This window comes from Emydura macquarii, unplaced genomic scaffold, assembly GCF_026122565.2.
Source record: "Emydura macquarii macquarii isolate MOO-44397 ecotype Brisbane River unplaced genomic scaffold, CSIRO-AGI_Emac_v2 contig_2481, whole genome shotgun sequence".
Lineage (NCBI taxonomy): Eukaryota > Metazoa > Chordata > Testudines > Chelidae > Emydura > Emydura macquarii.
The window spans coordinates 2,547,979-2,571,997 of NW_027132618.1; the positions used below are offsets into that span (position 1 = coordinate 2,547,979).

Sequence of the window (24,019 nt, forward strand, 5' to 3'; positions counted from 1 at the left end):
AGGCACAGAGTAGCTGTACCCCAGAAAAAGGGAACTACCCCTTTTTTGCAGTTCACTGAAAGTTTATGGAAGTTTGGCAGCTTGTTGTTTTTAATTTAACTGCTTCACAATAAATCTAAGTTGGTTCAGGGGAGCAATTTTGAAAGATTGTTCACATTTTTTCAAAAGCTATTTCTGAATCACATGGTAGACTTGCTGGAGGAGTCCCTAGCCTAAAGGCAGATTAAAAGTTGGTATTTTAAGGACCCATAATTTCATTTATTTTAGAATCACTTTTCCTGAATTGAGCTACTTCTAAGCGGTGCTTTAATTTAAAGATATGGAATGGTGTCACACATTTATTTTCATCTTGAAGAGATAACATGGAATTACCAAGAAAATCCCCCTGAAGATGATGGAGGCACCGGACTGTCATATCAGTTAGAAAAAGAAGCCTTCCTCCAGCAGCCGCTACAAGGAATGCTGACATCCACTTTAAAAAGCTGCGAATTGTAAAACAATGCTTTCATCCCTTTTCCAAAATAAGTAACACATTACACACATTAAAAACAAACAAATGAAATGAATGGCCTTAAATTTGGCCCTATTGTTCTAATTATATTTTTAGTAACTGGAGTCTTTTAGTTGTGAGTCAGTGTGCTGCATAAGATTTGAGGATGTAGTCATATTTGTCACAAAGTGGAGTTCCATTTAGTTTGACAAACTTGGACATCTAGAGTTTTGATTATATTCAGAAAGCCTTGGTTCAGACAACGAGTGAAAGGATGACAACAATGGCTAGCTAGTTAAAGGCAAAGGTTTACAAATTATAGGAAACCAGCATACATATTTAATTTGCAGCCAGATGGGAAACAGAAAATTCATTTCTCAGATTAAATAAATTCTTTGAGGTAAGAAATAGGGATATTGTTTCAAACAGAGAAAGTAGAACATCAGTTTTAAAACAGAGGTTAACTGGTTGGACATATTAATTCCCCTGAAACAATAAGAGACTTTGAGGGATCTTTCCCTCAAATAAATATATTCTGTGTGTGTGTGTGTGTGTGTGTGTGTAAATAAAAATAAATATAAATAATGAAATACAAATAATAAACCCCCTACTGATTATGTATAGTGGCCTCAGTATAACACATTATACAAGGACGTGGATGCTCAGACGCACATTTCTGTATTATCTCTATCTACCTGGCTGGATTGATGTGTTTGTAACATTGCCAACTGAAGATTTTTCCTAAGTGTGAGTATTGCAACTGTGTACATCGAGGTTCCCAACTGAACAGTAATTTAATACTAGGCCTAATCTTAGGACAAGAAGGTACCAAACCTCACAGTGTTAATTGGGAATTCTTAAGTAATCAATATAACACATAATCAATAGATCAGACAACAGAACCTATCACCTTGTGTGAGGATGCATGGCTTACATATTCTTACACAGAGGGAAGGAGTGGTGCAATTCATAAGTAAAAGCTTTTACTCTGGATTTGGGGCCTGATAGCTAAAATGGAGGAGCAGCTACCTCCAACAAGGAATTATTTCCCAAGTAAAGGAGAGTAGGAGAGTCAGAAATTGGTATCCCAACATCCAAAGTGGCAATTGGAAGGGGAAGTCTCCTAAGTCCAGAAAGACATCAGGAAAGGTGATACAAGGATACAGAACCTGAGATGGAACATCTTACTGTAGGGTTTTAAAAGCTGGATCAGGTCTTTTCCCTATTTCACCAAGCCACAATTAGCATGATTATCAAGGTTAGTCAGGAGAGTTTTATAATAAACTATCCTGCTCTGAAACTGCCCCAAACAGTTGAAGAAAAAATTGTCCCTCCATGTGCTTAGGTGATTGAATCTAAGACCTTAATTGGTGTTTCCCTATGACTTCAGTTTCTCACTGTGACAGACTGAAATCTTCTGTGACATCCTGAACAAACCTTATGGAAAGTATACCATCTTAAGGATATTTGGAGTTAAGGGTGTCCGCCTAGAGTAACTCAGCCAATGATACCTGACATGCAGTGTACTTGATAGAAAACAATTAATACCTAGAACAAAGCGTAAGAAAAGTGATAACATTAACTCTACATTTCCTTGGGTTTGTTTGGTTTTGGTATTTTTCCTGCTTATAATCAGAACTTGAATAACATTTGAAAGTATTATTGTAGATTTACTTGATTAATTCCACACCCAATTCAGAAACTCTCTACCCTTAAAATTCCCTCTCAAGATATTAGAGTTTTTGAATTACCCAGCGAGTTCAGTCTTAAATTGTACTGCTGTATTTAGGATACATTTTTAAGTTATCGCAATGGCACCAAAAGTATATGGATCGATGACCTTTGTAACATTTCCATAAATCAAATAAATAAAAAAAGGAATTTGGCACCCTGAATCATTTGATTTATCAGATAGTCACATATTATTCAAAATGGAAGTTACAGGGTGGGTGAAAATGCATATGTCATAGGGATGTACACACATGTATGTACTTACTTCTTGTAAACATTTCTATGAACACAATTTCATTTAATATTTCTTAATACAAAGGGCATGACAGCTGTTAATCTATGGCGCGTTCCTGCTTTCACTTATACCAGATTTTGCACAAATGTATTGCCATTGACATCAGATGATTTATTTCTGGTTTATGATAGCATAAAAGACCAATCCTATGAGTTGCTGATCATCTCCTTAGAGGAGCTGAGTAACAACAGCTCAGTACCTTACAGGATCGGGCCCTTAAATGAGACTCGGGACCAATATGTTAATAGTAAAAATTATTATAATTTAACAAGCTACAGTAATGTTAAAATAAAATACAGAAGTTGAAACAACGTCATGTGAAATGCAGACTCCAAAATTGCTGCTATTGATGGTAAAGATAACTCAATGTTTTCTTAAATTCATACAAATATTTTCATCATAGTTTATTGTTTCTGTAACATTTTATAGAGATGAAAAAATGAAGTAAACACCTAATTAATGCAATTAAGTACCTAAAAATGCACACAAATCTCTATGATCATGAAACAAAATAGTTAATCAGCTTGCCTTAGACCTTTTCTCCACACAGACATTGCACTGTTTTTTAAACTGATTTAGTTAACCAAAAACTCCTGTGGACACTTTTATTTCAGTTTACAAATGACTTCTTTCAATTTAGTTTAATCCTGATCCTATGTGAAAAACTAAACTGAAAGAAACGTGGTTTAAACTGATATAAATGTCCAATACAGCCTCTTGGACCAATTTAACTAAATCTATTTAAAATTACACTTTAAATTAAACTGGTTCAATTTTTTAACATGCTGCCACAGTGATATGGCCCTGGAGAAACAGTTATTTTTATTTTTTTACAAAATAAAATAACTTGATCAAGCCTTTAATTTTAAATATTTGAAGAATTAGGACAAATCTACTAATCCACAGAGGGTAGGGTAGTGGGTCACAATTTTCTTCAAGTTAAGTGGGAGGACCAATTTCACTGAAAGCAAGTGGCACTATTGATTTGTGTAATTTAAAAGTTTACTTTCCACATCTGTCCTTTGTGCCTGCACTGAAAACCTGTTTCTCACTAATTCGGCCTGAGAAATCAAATTATTTGGGGTTTTTAGTCAGAGTAGCAACCAATCCCTTAAAAGCTTTAAGAGCCTGATATTGTGAAGTTTGGAGCTCCCTCAACATCAACTGGCTTGAAGGAGAGCACTGAGGGTGTTCATCATCTTTTAGGTTAGGCCCGAATTTTTCATAAAAAGTTGTTTAAATTTGTTAAAATTAAATGCCTGATCTTGTAACTTTTGTTCATATAAGTAATCTTTACTCATGAGAAGGGACCAGTCAAATCAACAGACCTACTACATTAGTAAGGGTTGCAGGGCTGGCTCCTAAATGAGTCAATGTGATTTCTGAAGTCAGGCGGGGTGGGAGAATAGGAGGGGGGAGAGGAAGCCCTATTCACCTAAAAGCTATATTTCCTAGTGACTTATTTTTAATCAAGTAACAAATCTATCTCACACAGTGTTGATAACAGCTCCATGTACAAACCATACTGCAATTTAGTGTCTATTACAGTGGTGGAGTCCAACTTTCTCAGCCCTAGAGCCAGACATATTATTTTGAAAAGATCAGGGGATCACCATCAGTACTTGGTGGGGCGATTCTCTGCCCTGTTCTGCTGCCTTTGCATACTGGGGATTTTCCTAGGCTGTGGAAATCCCCACATGTTTAGAGACAGGTTAGCTAGTTCCTACTCTTCTCTCCTGGGGTCCTGAGCTGGGAACAGGAAGATGGAGTGACTTGAGTGCACTGCATTCCAGGTACACTTAGCTAGCAAACGGTTTCTTCCTAGGGGACTGTTAGGAGCCCAGGCAGGCTACTCCAGCCTTTTCTGGGGCAGAGAACCAGTCAGTTATAGTTGCTTCTGATGGTGTTTCTCAGCTTCTACTTATTGTCTGTCTTGGGCTGCCCAGGGGATTTCTACAGGTGCTTCCCTAGGCTCAGGCACAAGCTGTTGAGCTCCCATCCCACTCTACTTGGGGCTCCCACAGCCCAACAAGGAATTGATCAGACAGAGCTACTCTCTCCTCCCTCCTCTGATGTGGCAGGTAGCCAGCAGGAGACCTGCTGAACAGCTGTAGCAGGGAAAGGTTCAGCCTCTCAAAATGTTCCCAGCACACATTAGCTCTACTACATGGGCTGCAGAACAGATGGTGGGAAGCTCTTGGAGAGAGAGCACCTTCAACCACAGAGATTGGGCTAATTCAAACACCTTCATCTAAAAGTGCAGGGCATAGCTCAGGGAGCACATATTCAATTTATAATCACATGCACATTATTTCTTAACAGGTCTCAATAGCCACACGTCAGAGCTTCAAAATCTGCAAGTGGCCTTCAAGCCACTAGATGGACACCACTGTATTACAGTATATATTTCCAGTATCATGCAGGACATGTTATTTGATGGAGAGGTGATTTGCAATATTAGATTTGATTTCAGTTGTACAGGGCCTGACTTTATATGTGAAATATCCGATTTGATAGATGATGGAATTTATTAATGATAATAGCCTATATTTCAGTGTGAACCATGTCACATTCAACATAAGATGTGTTTATTTCAAGAAGATAATGTACAACTCATCAGGAATATAGACTTCAATGGTTAACATTTTCATTTAAATATGACAGGCATTCACAGCTATGTTTTTTTAAAACCAAATGACACTGTAATTATCCAAAGCTAAGGTTATATGCTGGGAGTTCCTGTGTCAAGCTGAACATTTTAATGGGTAACATCAGAGCCACAGAGGAACAAACAAACACCGGAGTGTTAAGCTCACTGTCAAACTCCTTTTAGATAATTAAAAAATAGTAAATTGACATTTTGCAGTTTGAATACCAAATCACTGAAGCCATATTTTCTCAGTACACCACATTAAAACTAGTTGCTCACACCTAGACTCCCAATAGTACATCTCAGTAGCTGGTAATTGCATTTAATAATTACACTGAGCATACTCTACACATTTTAAATAGATTTTCACCTTTCAGGCAGAGGAGTGCCCACCAGTTGATAATTAATAACTGCTAAGTGCTCTTCAGGCTAGCATGATATCATCAAGAAATATCACAAAGTGTTGACACAACAATCATCCAGCTGAATGTCTCAAACAAGACTGCTTCTTCCCCCACCCCTCATTTAAAGCCAACATAGTACAGTGCCAGCTGGCCATCATGTCTCTTCTTTTGGAAACAGAAGTTGGCTTGTTTTATTATTTCTTTGTTTGATACAGAAGGTGAGGCAGGGAAGAGAAGCAGAGGAAAAAAACAGTAATAAAATTAAAGCCTTTTGAATTACTGTAATATATACAATAACCATCAGTAAATATATAAATATGCACATTTGGATGCACATTTGGATTAATCACTTAGCATTCTGGACATCAACTGTTAGAAGTAAAGATTTCTCCACCCCCCGCAAATTAAACATGAAAGGCTCAATTTTCATGCTCCCTTCATCCAATCCAAACTTCAAAACTAAAACTAAACCTATGGTGAAAAAAATCCACATATGATCAGAACTATTTTACCTGGACACTCTGATGATTTGCTCCATTGACTAGCTCATATTTTTAATGCTCTCTCCAAGCCTCCTGAAAATTAAAGACCTTCAAAATAGACAGTATCAAAGGATACTCTACAGTTTTGTCTCTGAGAAACATTGCACCAGTATTACTAAACTGTTTTAAAATGGATCTAGTTAAATTGATTCCAAACCACTCTATAGATAAGAATGGCCACCAGACCATGAGTCAGACCAATGGTCCATCTAACCCAATAACCTGTATTCCACTAGTGGCCAATGCCATATGTTTCAGAGGGAATGAACAGAACAGGGCAATTACCAAGTGATCCATCCCCTGTCATGCAAGTCCTAGATTCTGGCAGTCAGAGGTTTAGGGACACCCAGAGCATGGGGCTGCGTCCCTGACCATCTTGGCTAATAGCTATTGATGGACCTATCCTCCATGAACTTATCTAATTCTTTTTTAACCTAGTTGTACTTTTGGTCTTCACAACAGCCCCTGGCAATGAATTCCACAGATTGATTGTGGGTTGCATGAAAAAGTACTTCCATATGTTTGTTTTAAAGCTGCTGCCTATTAATTTCATTGGGTGACCCCTGGTTCTTGTGTTAGGTGAAAGGGAAAATAACACTTCCTTATTCACTTTCTCCACACAAGTCATGATTTTATAGACCTCAGTCATATCCCTCTAATCACCTTTTCTAAGATGAACAGTCTGTCTTTTAAATCTCTCCTTTTATAGGAGAAGTTCCATACCCAAATCATTTTTGTTGCCCTTCTCGGTACTTTTTCCAATTCTAATATATCATTTCTGAGATGGGGCAAACTGAACTGCATACAACATTTAAAGTGTGGGCGTACCATGGATTTATATAGTGGCATTATGGTAATTTCTGTCTTATTATCTATCCCTTTCCTAATGGTTCCTAACATTCTGTTAGCTTTTTTTTGACTGTCACTGCACACTGAGCAGATGTTTTCAGAGAACTATCCACAATGATTCTAAGATCTTTTTCTTGATTGGTAACAGCTAATTTAGACTCCAACCTTTTTAATATATAGTTGAGATTATATTTTCCAATGTGCATTACTTAGCATTTATTCAGATTGAATTTCATCTGTCATTTTGTTGCCCAGTCACTCAGTTTAGTGAGATCCCTTTGTAAAATTTCAGAGTCTGCTTAGTCTCAACTATCTTGAGTAATTTTGCATCAAATGCAAATGTTGCACCTCACTGTTCATCCCCCTTTCCAGATCATTTATGAACATGTTGAGCAGCACTTGTCCCATACAGATCCTTGGGGGTTCCTGCTCTTTACCTCTCTCCAATGTGAAAACTGACAATTTATTCCTACCCTTTGTTTCCTATCTTTTAACCAGCTACCGGATCTTTCCTCTTATCCCACAACTTCTTACTTTGTTAAGAGCCTTTGGTGTTGGACTTTGTCAACGGTTTTCTGAAAGTCCAAGTATGCTAATATTAACTGGGTCACCATGGGTGGCTAATGATTCCTGCATTTGGGGAAACTGGGCTGAGGAACCCCACCCCTGCTCCACACCTCCTCTGAGACCTCTCCCATGCTCCACCCCCGCACTCCCGCTTGGCCCCCTCTCTTGAGCCTCTGCCCCGTTGTCTACTCTCCAAGGCAATGCATTGTCCCAGATGAGTTAGGCTCGTCCCTGCCCGGCTCCACTCAGCAGCCCAGCCCCAGAAACAGTTTCAGTCAATTTGCCTGGTACTGAAGTTAGGTTTACTGTCCTGTAATTGCCAGGATCATCTCTGGAGTTCCCCCCCCCCCCCCCTTTTTTTTTTTTTTTAAATTCAGTGTTACATTAGCGATCCTCCAGTCGTTTGGTACCGCGGCTGATTTAAGCAATATGTTACATACCACAGTTAGTAGTTGTGCAATTTCATATCTAAGTTCCTTCAGAATGGGTGAAAATCCTCTGCTCTTGGTGACTTACAGCTGTTACATTTATCAATTTGTTCCAAAACCTCCTCTATTGGCACCTCAGTCTGGGATGGTTTAGTCCTTAACTCGCCAATTTACTGACAGAAGCTAAAGCAAGTTAAGCAAGGGTTATTCCAATGTAAGCATGTCTGCCTTGTGGTTTGCACTGATTTATCTAGGTTGATTCTAAATTTATTTAGCTAAACCAATGAAACTTTTCTTGTATAGACAAAGGCCGAAGGGAACATGTAACACTTCTTTCGAACAGGACACACAGCCAGGGAAGGTTCTAGGGAAATTGCTACAATAAAGCAGAAAGAGAGGGAGAGAGTAAGAATAGGGAGAATACAGTGTCACTTATCCTAATGATGTTCCTTGTTCAGTGTTAAAAGAAAGTGACGTCTTCTGTGGTTCTTTCCCATTGCCACAAGCAAACCACCATCACCACAAAAAAGTTGTTTGAGCTACTACTGCCATAAGAATTACCTTCCCCCATGTAATATGCAAGCTTGTTTAAAAATGACAAGCGACTTTCCAGAATACGCACTGAAGATGCAACTGATGATGCATGTCAATTCATTCAAGTTAGAAAAGTATTTTAATTTAGCTTCTTGTGGAAATTATCAACTTCTGCATAAAATTAACAGCTTTAGCATAAAAGCCAACACTTTACTTCTAAAAATAATTATTTTGGACCTCCAAACCCTGACATTACTTTTGTATTTCACCTAATTCAAAGAAATACGAAAAAATGAAATATGAAAATAAGAGTCCTGAGTTATAATAGTACCTTGGTGATCTAATATTTCCTAAATGTCTCCAAATTATGCCTAGTAGTGCTCATGTGTAGTCATTTTATGATATCGACCATTGTCCATGCGGAATACTGTAAAAGTAACTAAAGTCACGTCAGACCACTAGATGAAAAACCATCAATTTAACAGTGATTGTCTAAAGTTCGTTTACATTACATTATTTGATTTTCATCCCCCTAATATGGTTTTCATTCTTCATTATTCAAGGAAGTAAAAGCATAAGTGCAGTAGGAGACCAAATATTTTGTGTAGCCAGTTGTTTCAATTAATAGCAGATTTATGGTTGTGGTTAAGTATAATCAATTAATGTGTGATGGACAGATTTAAGTAGGATAGGATCATACTAGTGTAAAGGTTGATAAGTATTTATGAATGATGAGTGTGTATTAGGTATATACATACAAGCAAAGTAAGGCTGTAATTCAAGGCATTCAGGCTGAGGCCTATAAGATTTCAGCTCAGCCATACCAGGCCTCAGGAGGGTTAACAAATATGTGACCTAGGAATAACTCTGTACCAGTAAAATTACAAGATTACTGTAAAGAATGGGCCAGTGGGTGATGTTTGGGAAAATATGCCACAGTGTACCCATCTAGACCACAAGACATTTGATTGTAACATCATGAGAAATTCTGCAGTAACTGCAGGTTATTATGGAGACTTGTTTACAGAGATGCACAGTGAGAATAAAGGAAACTAAGGGGATAGCCAATGAGAAATGGGGAACTCAAATCAATGAGGGATGAAAGTATGGATAAAGAAAAAGGGGTTGAACCCCTTTGTGCATGTATGTGCCTTAGTGGGTATAAACGTTATCCAGAATAAAAGGAGTTGGTATGCCTGTGCGCGGAGCAAAGAAACCTACAGGGGGATGCCAGGATGACAATGATAACTATAATGACGAGAATGACTGTCTGACATTCTACAGTCCCCCAGAAGGAGATGTGAATGATGCCAGTCATAATAAAGTGTTTAGTTCTATCTATCTGCTATTATATTTTAGTATTTGAGAGAGAGTTTATCTGTTTAGTGAATTTATTAATAAAGGAACTTGTAATAAACTGGAATTATTTCTTGTGTGGTCTTAGGGACTATTAATACTACTAATATTCCTGATGCTGTAGCCTGCAGGAGACTAAATCTTTAACCAATGCAGCCTAAGAGATTAATCAGTAGTCAATGCACTCATCCATAAATATAGCTACATTTCACAACATTTAGATAATTCAACTCACAGAAGCTGCAGAACAGTACAATTAATATTTCTTTAAAGGTTTAAGCTCGTGGACAAAGGATATTTTCCTTGCAATTATTACTGTTCAGAACGTCAGATATTGTAGTGAACAACAAACAAGAAGGAATTTCCCTGTCAGTCAAGTATTATGTGGACAAGTTGAGGGCCCAGAGGGAAGTCAAGGATACTTGACTGGTCAATGACTGGTAGGAAAAAAAAAAAAAAAGCTGAGAAGTTAGATACGTTTCAAATTGCCATGAACATGTGCCTATATTTAGAGACAAGTTGAGCGAGGTAATATCTTTAATTGGACCAACTTCTGTCAGTGAAAGAGACAAAGTCTGTGTAAGTGCAAAAGCTTGAGAAGTTGGTCCAATAAAAGATATTACCTCTCCTACGTTGTCTCTAATATCCTGGGACTAACAGAGCTACCATAATGCTATATTTATATGGCTGCATGAACGGTATATAGTAAGACAAGCCCTAATGTATGCTGAGCTATTTTAATCTTTAAATTGGCCACTGAAACAACCTGCTGGAGTAGCCACCATAGTTTGTTTTTTTTCTGGAATCTAGCCTCTGTTTAGTCACTTAGGCCTTTGTCTTGCACCATTAAGGTCAAAGGGAGCGTTGATATTAACTTTAGTGAGCTTATGTTTGAGCTCTTAGGCCTGGTCTACATTTCCCCGAGAATTCGGCGGCAATCTATGGAAGATACGCAAGCTACATAGAGAAGCTTGTGTAACTCTCATTGACTTTGTAACTTTTGTTTTGCGCACTGTTCTCACAATGCTGAGCCGATGGGAAATGCGTACCCATTGACGCAGTGCTACACTTTTTCTGGAAGTGGTTTTAATAGATCGACTGCCAGGTCAATTGAGCGGGTCTTCACTTCTGCTCAGTCAATCCAGATAGTTCGATCTGATGGTGGTGAATTTGCCACCATCAATGTGTACCATAGCCTTAGCTTTTACTTGTTCATTCATACATTGACTGCCTCTTCCTTCCCAGAATGGCGAAAACTGTTTTCAGCGTGCAAGTTCCAGCTAGCCACATTAAGTCTGCACCAGGTCAAAAAGGAGACATGGAGATTCCCTGGACCATAGTACTGCAGGCCTGCAGATACCCTATCCCCTACAAATAAGAAACAGCAATTCACTTTCCACAGCTGTTCTGAAAGAACACTTCCCTCAGGTGGCCAGTCTCTCTTACAGCTCTTTCCTGTCTCTCACTAGCTTTCTCCAGCACCCTACAACAAATGCCCAAACCCCTTTCAGTTCCGCACACACTGCTGCATCACATCCACAGACACCATACAGGCCAGAAACTAGCTTTTTTTCAGGATAGTGGGACTGTCTTCTAAAGAAATACATCCCCTGATAAGTGAATAACAGCAGAAGCAAGGCTGATGCTCAGACTGGTCGGTAAAAACAAATGACACGACAAAATTATTAATCTTTCCTTAGAAGTTAAAGACCAGAGGCCTTGTACACTTTTATACCAAGAGTAACTCTACTTACATTAATGGAATTACATTCATGTGAGAGGAAAATCAGTTCCCAGTACAGTAGCCAATTAAGAAGAATGTCCTCATTCTCAGAATCTATTATGATTGTAAAGTACATTCTACTTTGACAATAGCTTAAACAATAAAATACATGCTTTCCATGTACATAGTGAAAGATCAGTAAAGACACATTGGTAGATTATGTATGACGTGGATGTTTTCTCAAGGGAATAAGTTATTTTGCATATTGTTGACTATATAACAAGATTACTTTTATGTAAATTTAACTACTATATCATAGACGTTATACTATATCACACGTAGTTCTTATTCCTGTACATTTATTTACTCAAATATTGAAAAATCCCGGAGTACTGTACACAAATATATTATATATTTACTTGGTATTTGCATAACAACAAAACTATTGGCAATTTCTGCAAGAGATATTGTAGGTGAGATTTTTCCTAGATAAAACTGTTACTGCTACCAGTTAGATACTCTTTGTTTTAATTATGCATGACTAATGATAGCTGTTTGCCTGTTTGACCATCAGATTGTCTGTTGTTGCCAAGGGAAAATCTTTTAAAAGAGATTGACGGTTTTTCCTCTTATAAAGCACAACATGTTCTTGTTATCTTTCTATTTGTAAATCAGTTTTGCAGCTTCAAAAAACAAACTTCAGCCAATCACAATGCCATACATCTGAAACATTGGCATGCATATTCACATATCCCCACAATTTACCTCTCCAAGCTAAATATATAGGAGCTAAAAATGCAACCGCTTCATTAACAATTAAACCCAGACTAATTGCATATCTTATTTGTTGTCGTGTGTACACAGAACTTGTTAACAGGAAGTGCTCCCTATCAAAAAAATCTCTATCCCTACCAGTTTAATAACTGAAAACAGCCTTGCACCCCAAACAGGAGTATAGGTCATGTCAAATACAGCTGCCACACATGTACTTTTGCTCCATGTGCTGTAAATATGAGATATATATATATGCTAAGGCAAGACCATTTTAAGAATGTTAAAGTGATGTTTAAACATTTTTAAACTATTTTACATATCCCTCCTCATGTAAATCCAGGTCCTTCAATTAATCTTGCTGTTCTGGGGACTCAGTTGTAACTTTTAGGAGGAAATTAAACTTTTGGCAGGAGGAGGAGGAAACATTTTTCTGCTTGATTGATTCTTAAAAAGTGGCAGCTACCCAGGGTTCTGCACTGTTAGAATAAGTCCCAGCAAGATAGATTAATAGGCAGAGAACTGGTGAGTGACCGTCTCAAGAGTTTATAAAATCAACTCATGCAGCCAGACACACTCATGATTTGGTGTTTGGGTTGGCATTGGAGGACTGGAAATTTTGCCCTGCAATGAGTTATCTCCTGTGGTTTGAAGGAGAGTTTGCCTTTCCAGTCAGGACAAGGAACTTGTTTTGAGTGTTTATTCTCAGAGGCTAATAGAATCAGAGAGTTTTTAAGAGAACTGTGAAGAATTGCTTTGTCCTTTCAACAGGCCACCATCAACAGCTTAGTATAGGACTGTTTAACAATATTTTATTCTCTTCTCTCTTCTAGATCCAAGAGCATTCTGTTTGCCAACTTTATCTATTCAAGTCATCTTGGTTTACAGATGAAGCAAGAGAAAAGATGACCACCATTAGAAGTTTCTGTCTTATTCTGGTCAATTACATCATAAATGTTTTTTCTAATCCTTTGTGATAGCTATACAGGAAACAAATATGAAGGTTATCAGCAAAATCTCAGTCAGTGGATGTGTCTCCAGTTTTGGACATACAGATTAATCCAGGCAGTCTCCACTCAATTGCAGATTTGAATCCCTCCTGTTGTATGTACATTTTAAAGTATTTTTCTGAAAAAATGGTTCAGATTGAGGTCCAACTATCTCCTCCTTTAACTATAGTAGAGCAATCTCTCGAGAGGACAAATGCAAGGACTTCACCATTTGAGGTGTGGAATGTGTTGCTCACTGAGGTACTAGAGCAGTGTTTCTTAACCTGGGGTTTTAGAGGGGTCGCAAGTGCAGAGCTGGTATTGGGGGTGGCAAGAAAGGCAATTGCCTGGAGCCACAGGGGCGCCATGAAACTAAGTTACATGCCTCAGCCCCGTGGAGGTGGGACTCAGGCTTCTGGGGTACAGTAGTTTGGAAAGGTTAAGAACCACTGTACTAGAGGGTATAAGGAGGACTTTGGACCATAACATGATCCTCTTGGGTGCTGACAATCAGTGGCTTTAATTATTGGTGAAGGCTGTCAGTGCACCTATTAAGGAGGGCAGAACATTATCTTTGAAAGTAAATGGTCAGCTCAAGATTAAAGTACTATAATTCACTCTACATAGTTACATCTGCAGTCTACACTTGGGATGTACTGTAAACTATTTGGCCATGTAGAGTCTAACTCTGGGACACCCCTTGCACTCCATTCAAGGATCAGAATCACAGTAAAGTCTTCAATTCAATTATAGAAGGTTTGCAGGAGTCATTGTGTAGGGAGATCTGGCAGTCTGCCTGGTGGCAGGTTTCCACAGCTCACTGTGTATGTGAATTGTTGATGTGCTAGTGGTGTGGCCAAGATCCACTGAGTCACATCCCTGCTGAGAGTGAAAGCAGCAAGCCAATCCAATACTTCTCCCAATAGCCTGTAATGGAGGCCATGGCCCAGATGGACCAACAGCCTGCATCCCTGGAATTGATTATTCCATCTCCTATTCAACTCTTGTTCACAATGACAAAAAAGTAATTTAAAAATATTAAAGCCCTCTGTTTCTTTTTTATATAAAACAGCATGTCTTGAATGGATAGAATTCCACCATTCGTATCTTACAGATTCCTTATTCTGTGATAGAATTTAGAGGAACTATCTGAAAAATTTATGATAGATAAAATAAATAATTGCAGAGCAAATTAAGAATATTTTAACTACTTGTACATTTTCAGGTGCTATAAGGTACTCATCTGATAACTGGCATAGATTTGGAATGTGAAAACTTGCCTAAGCAACCTCTTAGTTTTACAGACCTTTATATGGCAAAATGCATTTACATTTTCTGAAAGATCTGAGTAAAGATACAAACAGCTGATTAATGTATGAGCCTGAAATGTAGAAGAATACGAAATAGGGGCAGAGAAGTCAAGCAAACTCCCTATTAATAAATGTGAATACAAAGCAAGCAGGAAAGATAAAATAGGAAATAATTTAAATATATACAGCAGCTGTGTGGTCATGCATCAAAGGGATTCTAATGATAATACATGTAATCTCATCTAAAATATGCTGGGCCAGTTACTTAGAGCCATATTCTGCTATCAAAACTCTCAGTTACTTCACTAGGAATTCAGCATTTGGAATGATGGTGTAATAATGACCTCAGTGGATGTATCAGTTGCCTTCCCACCTCTCTGAGTATTGTTGCTCCTTTGCTGAACAGTACCAGATTTATAGGGCAGTTTCTTTTTGAAAGAGAAGCTGATACCAGAGGACAAAATTTTCAAAAATGACTAAGTGACTTGGGAACCTAGTCTCATTGACTTTCAATAGGATTTAGAGTCCTACGAAGCTTACACACTTCTTAAATTTTTATCTAAAATCTTAAGATATTTCTTAGTGAAAATTTATGTACATTATATACACAGAACCTTCAGCTGAGAAGGTGAGAACAGCAGCAAGACTACATATACTAATGTGCCTCCCACAGACACACTTTTCCATAGCCAGAAAAACAACTCTCTCTTCAATAATCCTTGGTCTCTGTCCTGTGACACGACTGTCCTCTGCACTATCACCTCAGCCCAAAATCAGAAGGCACAATCACATGGAGACTATTATTGAAAACAGTGAGATGAGCTAATAAAGGTTTGGGCTGGATGTTAACTCTGAACTTCTCAGCCAAGTTAGTTCATAATTGACATCCACTTGAGTTAGCACCTTTACAAATCGCCATCCAGACAAAAGAATGCATAATCCATGCAATGACTCTTAACAACTGCCTGTGTGTGGTGGCAGCAGTCAACTGTTATGCGGTCCACTGGGCAAAGTTCACCAGCTACATCTGCACCAGGATTTTTCAGACTCAAAATTCCCAGGGGGTGTAGCTCCACCACTGTTAGCACTGGTACAGACTGTAACATAGATAAGGTTCAGGCATTTTTAACCATTTTCTAGTATAACCATGGCAAAACACACACCTGAGTCCACTTAAAACTCATCTGTGTTATAACTCACATCATTGCTCCTTCCAATGGAGCTAGAAACCTGCATCTAAAAATTCTTAGTTTAGACAAGAACTCCATATTTAATTCTTTTGATGGAAAACATCTTATCAAATTATTTTATAATGCTCCAATAATTTAATAACATGAATTTCATAATCAGTTTTCCCACATTTGTATAAAAGACGACAAGCACTTCTACCTACTTTTAAAAATAGAGTGACTTGGAAATTTCATTGTCTCTTTACACAACATCAGGTGAATCACTGAAAAGGATCCACCTAGATACTTGGATTTGAAAAAGAAATGAAGGGCAAATGGGTCTTTACTTTTTCTAACCCTTGACAAGAGTGTACATAAGTAGGTCTAATATTTTTTACTATTACAGATTTAGATTTTAGATAATAAGAAATGTAAACTGAATTGCACTTTAAATTTGTTTGAAAGTAAATAAGCTATTTGGAGTCAAATTTTGCCCTAACTCACATTTGTGTAAATCCAGAATAGTTGCCTTGAAGTCCAAATCTGGGGTTTAAAGGTGTTACTCCAAATTTACATCATCATAACTGGATCCTTTTGTTGTTTCTATTCATGAACTAGTAAGAAAGAAAGATCAGGTCTGAAGAAATATTGTCATCTAGATGAGGATATTCACAACTAGACTGACCACCTACAGATATGTAACAAACTCCTATATGTAAATATTTTCAAGGGATTATGTTTGCAATGTCCAGAGATGGGCAATTTAAGGACTCCTCCTTTCCAAAATGTATCAGATTTCTGGGACATGAAAAATCTAGAGGGCCACATACCCAGCTGAATCCTGGGCTACTGCAGTCAAGTGACTATCATAAGAGGAAAATCCTCTCTCAATTCTTCCAGAAATGATATCAGCAGGAGCAGTAAATCCAGTAAAATACTCTTTGGTTAAAATATGTAGCACTCACCCTCCAGCAGTTCCCAGAGGTGCACCCAGCAATATTATTGGCAGAAAGCAGGTCCAAAAACAAGGAACTGGTAAAGGGAAGCTCTGACAGTAACAAACTCATAAACAAGACTCATTTGATAGCTGAAGGAATACAGGAAAAGATATATTCAAGGCAGCTCTCCATTCTCATCCTAATCTCAAATTATCCAAATGGTTTTAATTTGTTCCCTCCCACAAAGTATGAATGTTCTAAAATTGCAGCTTCTGTTGTCAATATGTTGCAGATATAATCCAAACCTTTGCTGCTCTCTTCTTTTATACAATGGCTTTAAACGAGTCATTAGATAACTACAGTTTGCATACGTTTTTAAAAGAATTATGATTATTTGCAGTGTTTAAATTGCTAAAAATATTCTTGATAACACTTTTCTCTCATGCATTGCTCAGTTATGAGTGGGACACTTCTGGGTGCTTTGTGTGCTTATATCAAAGTCTTGCTGATCAATGGGAGCAGTGCATTGCAGGGTAGAATTCAGCCCTGTCGAATGAGGTGGCTTTTTATTGTAAATGACATCATACTAAGCCATTACAATAGCAATACTATTTTAATCCTTTTTCAAAATCATCTTCCTTTTCCATTAGACTTAGTGGTCCAGTGAGTCTTTGCATGAATGTGAGGGTCTGCCTGTGTGGGACAGGCTGCAGAATCACAGCCGGGGGAGGGGGAAGAACCAAATGTTGAGGTATGTAGACATTAGGCATTACTCCCTCCTGCTCAGACATGATACCCACTGAAGTTAAAGGGAGCTTTCTCTGAGTAAGGAATTCTTAAGCCTTTTGAACCAAAAAGTCATATTACCCAACAAACAAAAGCTCTTGACAAATTGGTCAGAAATCAACAAGAAAAAATTCAATAAAGACAAGTGCAAGGAAGGAAAAAAAATCAAATGCACAATTACAAAATGGGGAATAACCGACTAGTAAATAGCACTGCTGGAAAGGATCTGGGAGTTATAGTGGATCACAGATTGAATGAGTCAACCATGTGATGCAGTTGCAGAAAGGCTAATATTCTGATATTTATTAACAGCCATGTCTGACATCTGACACTGAAGATAATTGTCCTGCACTACTCACATTGGTTAGGCTTCAGATGGAGTATTGTGACCAGTTCTGGCACCACACTTTTAGAGAGATGAGGACAAATTGGAGAGAGTCCAGAGGAAAGCAACAGAAATAATAAAAGGTTCAGAAAACCTGACCAACGCGGAAATGTTAACAAAAAAAACCTGGGTATGTTTAGTCTTGAGAAAAGAAGACTGAGGGGAGACCTGAGAAGTCTTTCACTATATTAAGGGCTCTTACAAAGAGGACAGTGATCAGTTGTTTTCCATGCCCACTGATAAGAAGCAATCCGCTTAGTTTGCAACAAAGGAGGTTTAAATTAGATATAAGGAAAAACTTTCTAGCTATAAAAAGAGGTAAGCATTAGAACAGGCTTCCAAGGGAGATTGTAGAACGCCCATCACTGGATGTTCTCAAGAACAGATTAGACAAAATACCTGTTCAGGGATGGCCTAAGTATTCTTGGTGCTGTCTCAGAGCAGGAGGCTGGACTAAATGACCTCACGAGGTCCCTTCTTACATTACTATGATTCTACGTTGTTCAACCTGAAAGGAGGAGTAGAAAGTGGTGCCTTCCTTACAACTTTTAGCCCAGTGTGGAAAACTCAGGTTGAATTCTCCTGTCTGCCTAATATCTTGAATTGACACTGGGCCAGAGAGAAAAATGCCATATTTTAGGGGTTGGAGCACTCACCTGTGATGTCAGAGTCCCAAGTTCAAGTCTCCGCTCCTATGAATATTTAAATATTTATACAAAGTAGAATGGCTTCAATAAGACAGAGAAACTCTGCCCACAATATCCTACAGGTTGGTGGGTAGGATATTCACCTGGTAAGAGACAGAGGGAAGATCCAAGTTCAAGTCTCAGCCCCAAAGAATATTGAGACTGCATTTTCCGGGGGGGGAGCTATTTATGTGAAAAATTTCACCTAGCTCTAGATCCAGTCAGAACTAGGCCTAGCCATATTGTGCTCGGTGCTGTAGAAATAGAGGTATACATAATCCTTACCTCAAAGATCTTAAAATCAATGCAATTACAAAACGGAAGAGGCCTTCCTCTGAGGGGGTGTAATTCACCTCACTGCCAGTGCAGGACGGTTCCCTGCTTGTTTTTCTAGTGCTTTGTTTTATGGCATTCCATCACCATTTGAAAAATATTACAAACCTGTGCCTGTTATTCATTAATACGACTCCACACTTCTAAAATGAAAGGACAAACTAGTTATTTGATTTATGATGATACTTAGTATTTCTGTGGTACTTTTTATCTGTAAATCTCTAAGAACTTAAGGAAAACACCACATTTATTTGCCTTGTTCAGATGAGAAGATTTAGAAGCAGAGAGATCCAAAATGAGTTCATAGCAGTTCATACAGTCTGGTACTCTATCTATCGAAATATGTCTCCTGCTTACTTCAACAGGACACCCTAAAAGGTATTTTGAATCCTAAGGAGAGCTTTGTAACAATAGTTAGAGGCAAAATTCTGCCCTCAGTTACACAGGTGCAACTCCATTTGCTTTAGTGGAACTGCACACACAAACTGAATCCAGAATCCATTCCTAACTGTCTTGTGCAATTAAATTAAATAGCACAGTCAAAAGCTCTTGCAATGTTATAATCTTGAAAATCTGAATGTATTTGGAACAAGAGTATTAAAAATGCTCAGGCTATCAGATAATTAAGACACCTGTAAATCAAATGAATTACCATAATCTCTCTCATCATCTAGTAAAATGCTGACTCAAAAAGTGAGGAGATGACTTGCAGAGTAACTCTTTTAAAGGGCTTTTTATGCTTGACACCAACAGTCATACTGAGGGTTTTAAACACATTAATTAGAGGCTTTCTGATTTTGACATGCAAAGTACAGAGGTAACTCCACCTGGAGATCCCACTGCTGCAAAGGAGGGAATAAAAAACTAATGCAGTACAATCAGAGAGCAGTCTGACACTAAGTGGGGAGCACGCACATACACACACCACACAATCAATGGTCAGCACTAACAGAGCTCCACTACAAAGATGCACAGTACCAACCTGGAATCACACATATACAGCTACCTTTGAGTACCGTTGTGTACATTTATCCAGAAAATCTAAATACAATGGTCTGGGAGAACTGGAAGAAAAAGCTCCTTTTTCTGTGCACAAATTAATCACTTCATTGAACTCACCAGACTATGTATTTACAGAGCAATATTCTGTTTCCAGTGCTAAGACCTAATATAAAACAAATTCCTTTTATATTGTTATTAATTAAAAAGTGTCGTGTTTATTTAAGATATGAATATCCTCTGGGGAAAATTTCAGGAGGAGCAAAGAAGGTCTGCAAATAGCCCTGTGCATCTCCTGTACCCCCTTTGGAAAATGCACTCCTTTAGTGATGGTGCATTTTCCCTCTAAAGTTATCTCATTAATTTGAAATACAGTAAACTTCAATCAGCAAGAAAACCTACTAAAGATGTGAAAGAGCTGAGAATATAGGTTTAAGTAGTAAGTCATCTATGTCTTTAAAGAGAGGAAAGAATGATTTATGTTGAGATGGAAGGAATATGTATACCCTATATATTATTTCAGCACAAATTTGCTTTTGGCTTCCAAGTTCTACAGGTAAGTAGCGATGAGTACTCCATCCTTAATAGTATTCTCTTCCAAAACATATATGTTCTCACTTATGAGAGAAAAATGATTGTTTGACCTTAAAACTCCAATTTCAGTTATATAATCCATCGAGCTGCATAGGTACTGAGTTGCGAACTCACAATTTTAGGCCTCAGAAAGTTTAATATACTGTAGTGCTACACTCTAGCTGTAAGCCACCAACAGATAACCCTTAGAGACACACAAACATTTGTATTACTTTTTATTTTTAATGTAGGACTTTTTTAATTTCCAGAACAACCAACAACCCTCAATTATTGGTTTGAGTTCTGTCCTGAGATAAGAACTGCAACTCCTCAACTCTTGTTCTCTGCAACCTTTAAATCTGAAACACTGAAAATTAAATTAGGAAATGCAACAGCAAAATAGTTCTGTCTACAAAAACACAGAAACCAAAGCAAATGAATTCATGGTTTTAGAATGCCCTAGGAGTGTAACTACATTATATTACTATAAATAAAAAAAGTCTGTCAATTGCACCGCATAGACACATTCTCAGCAGATACAACATCAGAAAACTCAAGGGAAGTACTGGCTTGCCTTAAAACAATGCCAGTTTTTTTCAGAAAAACACCTTATGCAATATTTTACATGAAAATTGTGAAATCCATGAACAATCTATCTGGCTAAATCAGCTACTCCCAAAGGAAAAAGAAAATGGTCTATAACTAAATAGTTTGTAGTTTAAAATTATTGAGGGTTAAAGTCTAGGTTTATAAAAAATCATGATTCAGCCTATTCTTATCAAATCTAAAGTACTAAGAAAATGATTCTTAAATACTATAAAGTATTATCATGGCAAAGTAAAATATGTCAAAAAGTTAAAACTGCAAAAATTCAAATTAAAACTGGAGATTAATGAACTTGAGTCAAATAGAAAGATTCAGATACATTAGGCACAGTACACTATTACTGGAAAACAAATCTTGCAGCAGCCAATTGGACTGGGAAAAAAACCCATTGTTACCATATGGAATGCAAGTTTCATTAAGGGAAGCAAGAACTGAGCTACCATAAACATGTAATCTCTTAATGGCGTAAAACTAGAACTAGCAGTTGTCATTACAACATGGTTCTTTTCATGTTAATCATTAGGGAAAAAAAGCTAAAATCATAGCATATATACTTTACTACAGTGCAATCTTTAATGCCTCTTTACAACTGAGCAATATGCTGGCAAGGAATGTTTGAACTGCAGATCCTATAACAGACATCAAAAATCATCATCTAGAATTTTTATCCAGCACTAGGGATTTCCAAACTTCCATAAACAAACTTAGTATTCAAAAGGCAAGTATATATTATTTACATCCATTTAATGTTTAGTGATAGAAGTCTTAGAAATTCTTCTGTAATAAGGTGTTTGCTGTCTATAGTTGTTTCAAAACATAAATTAACTAAGCAGTCATTCAGAATTTATAACCCAAGGGCTAATCTGTGTTCTTAAAATAGGTTTGGTTAAAATCTAAATTTTAAAATAGGACAGTATTTCCATGGTAGATCAGGATTTAAGTTTCCTAATTACATGCCACACCCATAGAATTAAACTACAGCTGCCTGTGGTCATTGGTTATTATACAAAGACACCCAATTTTCATATTTAAAGATACACACCTGAAAATGTATATTAGACTATACAACTCCTACATGCAAAATTGCACAGTGAATGTGAAGACAGCAATTTTCTGAATAATGTGTTTTCAAACATCTAAGGAGGGTAGTTATGAAGAATTGCTGAGATCTGAACACCGCTGAGTAGCCATTTACATTTTTTTTTAATCCAGAAGCAGCTATTTGCAGAAGCTCATTCTGCAGTTGCCTCGGTTTAGGGAAGTAACTGGGCTACAGAGGGTCTCCGATGAGCCATTACAGCTTTCAGGGGCTTAGTAAGCAGTGACAGAACCTTAAGAAGCAGCAGCAAACTTATTCTAGGGGAAAATTTTAAAAACTTCCCAAACTTGACAGAGTAGAAGAGTACACAGAGCAGCAAAGGGAGACCACTTGAGTACTGCTACTGAATCTAGAAATAGGGATATTGGGGAAGAATAATAGGGACACGCCTTTTAATTCCACTGAAATACACTGGCCTGGGGTGGTTTTGGAAAGGGACAAACGAGAAATATTTGCCTAGAAACGGAGGAACTATCCCTCCTAAATAGGAAGAGTTGGCATGAACGACTGAGCACTAGTTTCAGAGTGGTACCACCTCCTCGCCCAGACCTCACACTTTACTCTTACCAGGGCTGCTTGGACTTGGAGATTTAAAAAAAAAAAAAAAAGGCCAGAGCGTGTTACAAAATGTCCATCTTTCTAAGGCTCAGAGTGAACATAAAACCTCCTCTTCCAAAGCCAGCTAACCAACACGCATCCCCGAAATGCCTGGGGCAGCCTGGAAAGGGCTTTTCACACTCACTTGCACAGAGAAGTAAATAAGAGGCTCGTTTTCCTACCTAAGCACAGCCGTGTCCCCTTTTCTGACCACCAGGTTGTCCACAGCTGCCCCAGGGAAGTCCATACTCTGTCCACCTGGAAGGCAGGAGGGCAACAAGCAGCACAGGCTGAGGAGCACGGCAGCCAGCCACTGGTTGGAGCAACAAGCACCCTGCACCAACATCATCATGTCCATCCCTGCTTAGGGCTGCTCTGTCCTCTCAGCTTCCAGCGCCTCTCAATCCCCAGCCCCCGGCTCGCGCGAGTCTTCCCTCAAGCCAGGCAGCGAAGGCACTGGCTGAGTTCTGCCTCGCCCGCTTTCTGTCGGCCGAGTCCGGAGCGCGTCTATTCTCGGGTGGCTCGCACACCATCTAGCGAGGAGGGAAGCGCGCTGGAGACTGAGCGCAGAGGAAGCAGCAGCAGCGGCGGCGGCAGCAGCAGTTGCGGCAGCAGCGTCAGGCTCAGCGGCAGCAGCAGACGGCCCCCAGGCTCCGAGCCGGTTGCCATGCAGCCGTTTCCTTAGCAACTTGTCCTGATGGCTGGTGGTGGAGCGGAGAAAAGGGGCTTGGGGGGGGGGGGCGAAAAGAGAAGCAGCAGTGGGAGGAGGTGTGCTACAGCCACCGACACGGCAATACGGAAAGCAATGGCTTGCAATTAAAGGCACTGATTGCAGAGTGAGCCCCCCCGCCCGCCCCCCTTTGCAGGAGGGAGGCAGCTGAGTTCGCCGTTCAGCTGCTTTAAAAACAACAACAACAAAAATAACCTCGTTCGAGCTAAAGCGCTTAAATCCCCGTAAGCCCCTCTCCCTGCGCGGCAGACGGCACGTGGCCAGCGGCACGGTTCCGACCCGGCGCTGCCGTGAGCCGGCCTGGGCGCTCGCGCGTCGCCGGGCCCGGGCGAACAGGAGCGGGGCGGGTTCGGAGCAGGGCTTCTCCCGCAATGGCTTTACATAACCGGGGGCGCTCGGCTCCGAGCCCCTGGAAAGCAGCCGCAGGCAAACAGCACCCAGCTGCGGGAGCTCAGCTTGGGGGGCCGGGGGAAGGAAAG

At 38.9% G+C, this 24,019-nt stretch overlaps 1 protein-coding gene across 2 annotated transcripts in view; it reads right to left on the reverse strand.

The window, feature by feature from the left end:
- The window catches only part of NEGR1 (neuronal growth regulator 1), a 526,075-nt gene extending 502,363 nt beyond the window's left edge, over positions 1 to 23,712 (reverse strand). For both annotated transcript variants that reach the window (XM_067563319.1, XM_067563317.1), the window contains exon 1: positions 22,993 to 23,712. In XM_067563319.1, the coding sequence (XP_067419420.1) occupies positions 22,993 to 23,168 (176 nt within the window). In that variant the 5' untranslated portion in view covers positions 23,169 to 23,712. The remainder of the gene's footprint in view (positions 1 to 22,992) is intronic.
- Positions 23,713 to 24,019: the final 307 nt, after the last annotated feature.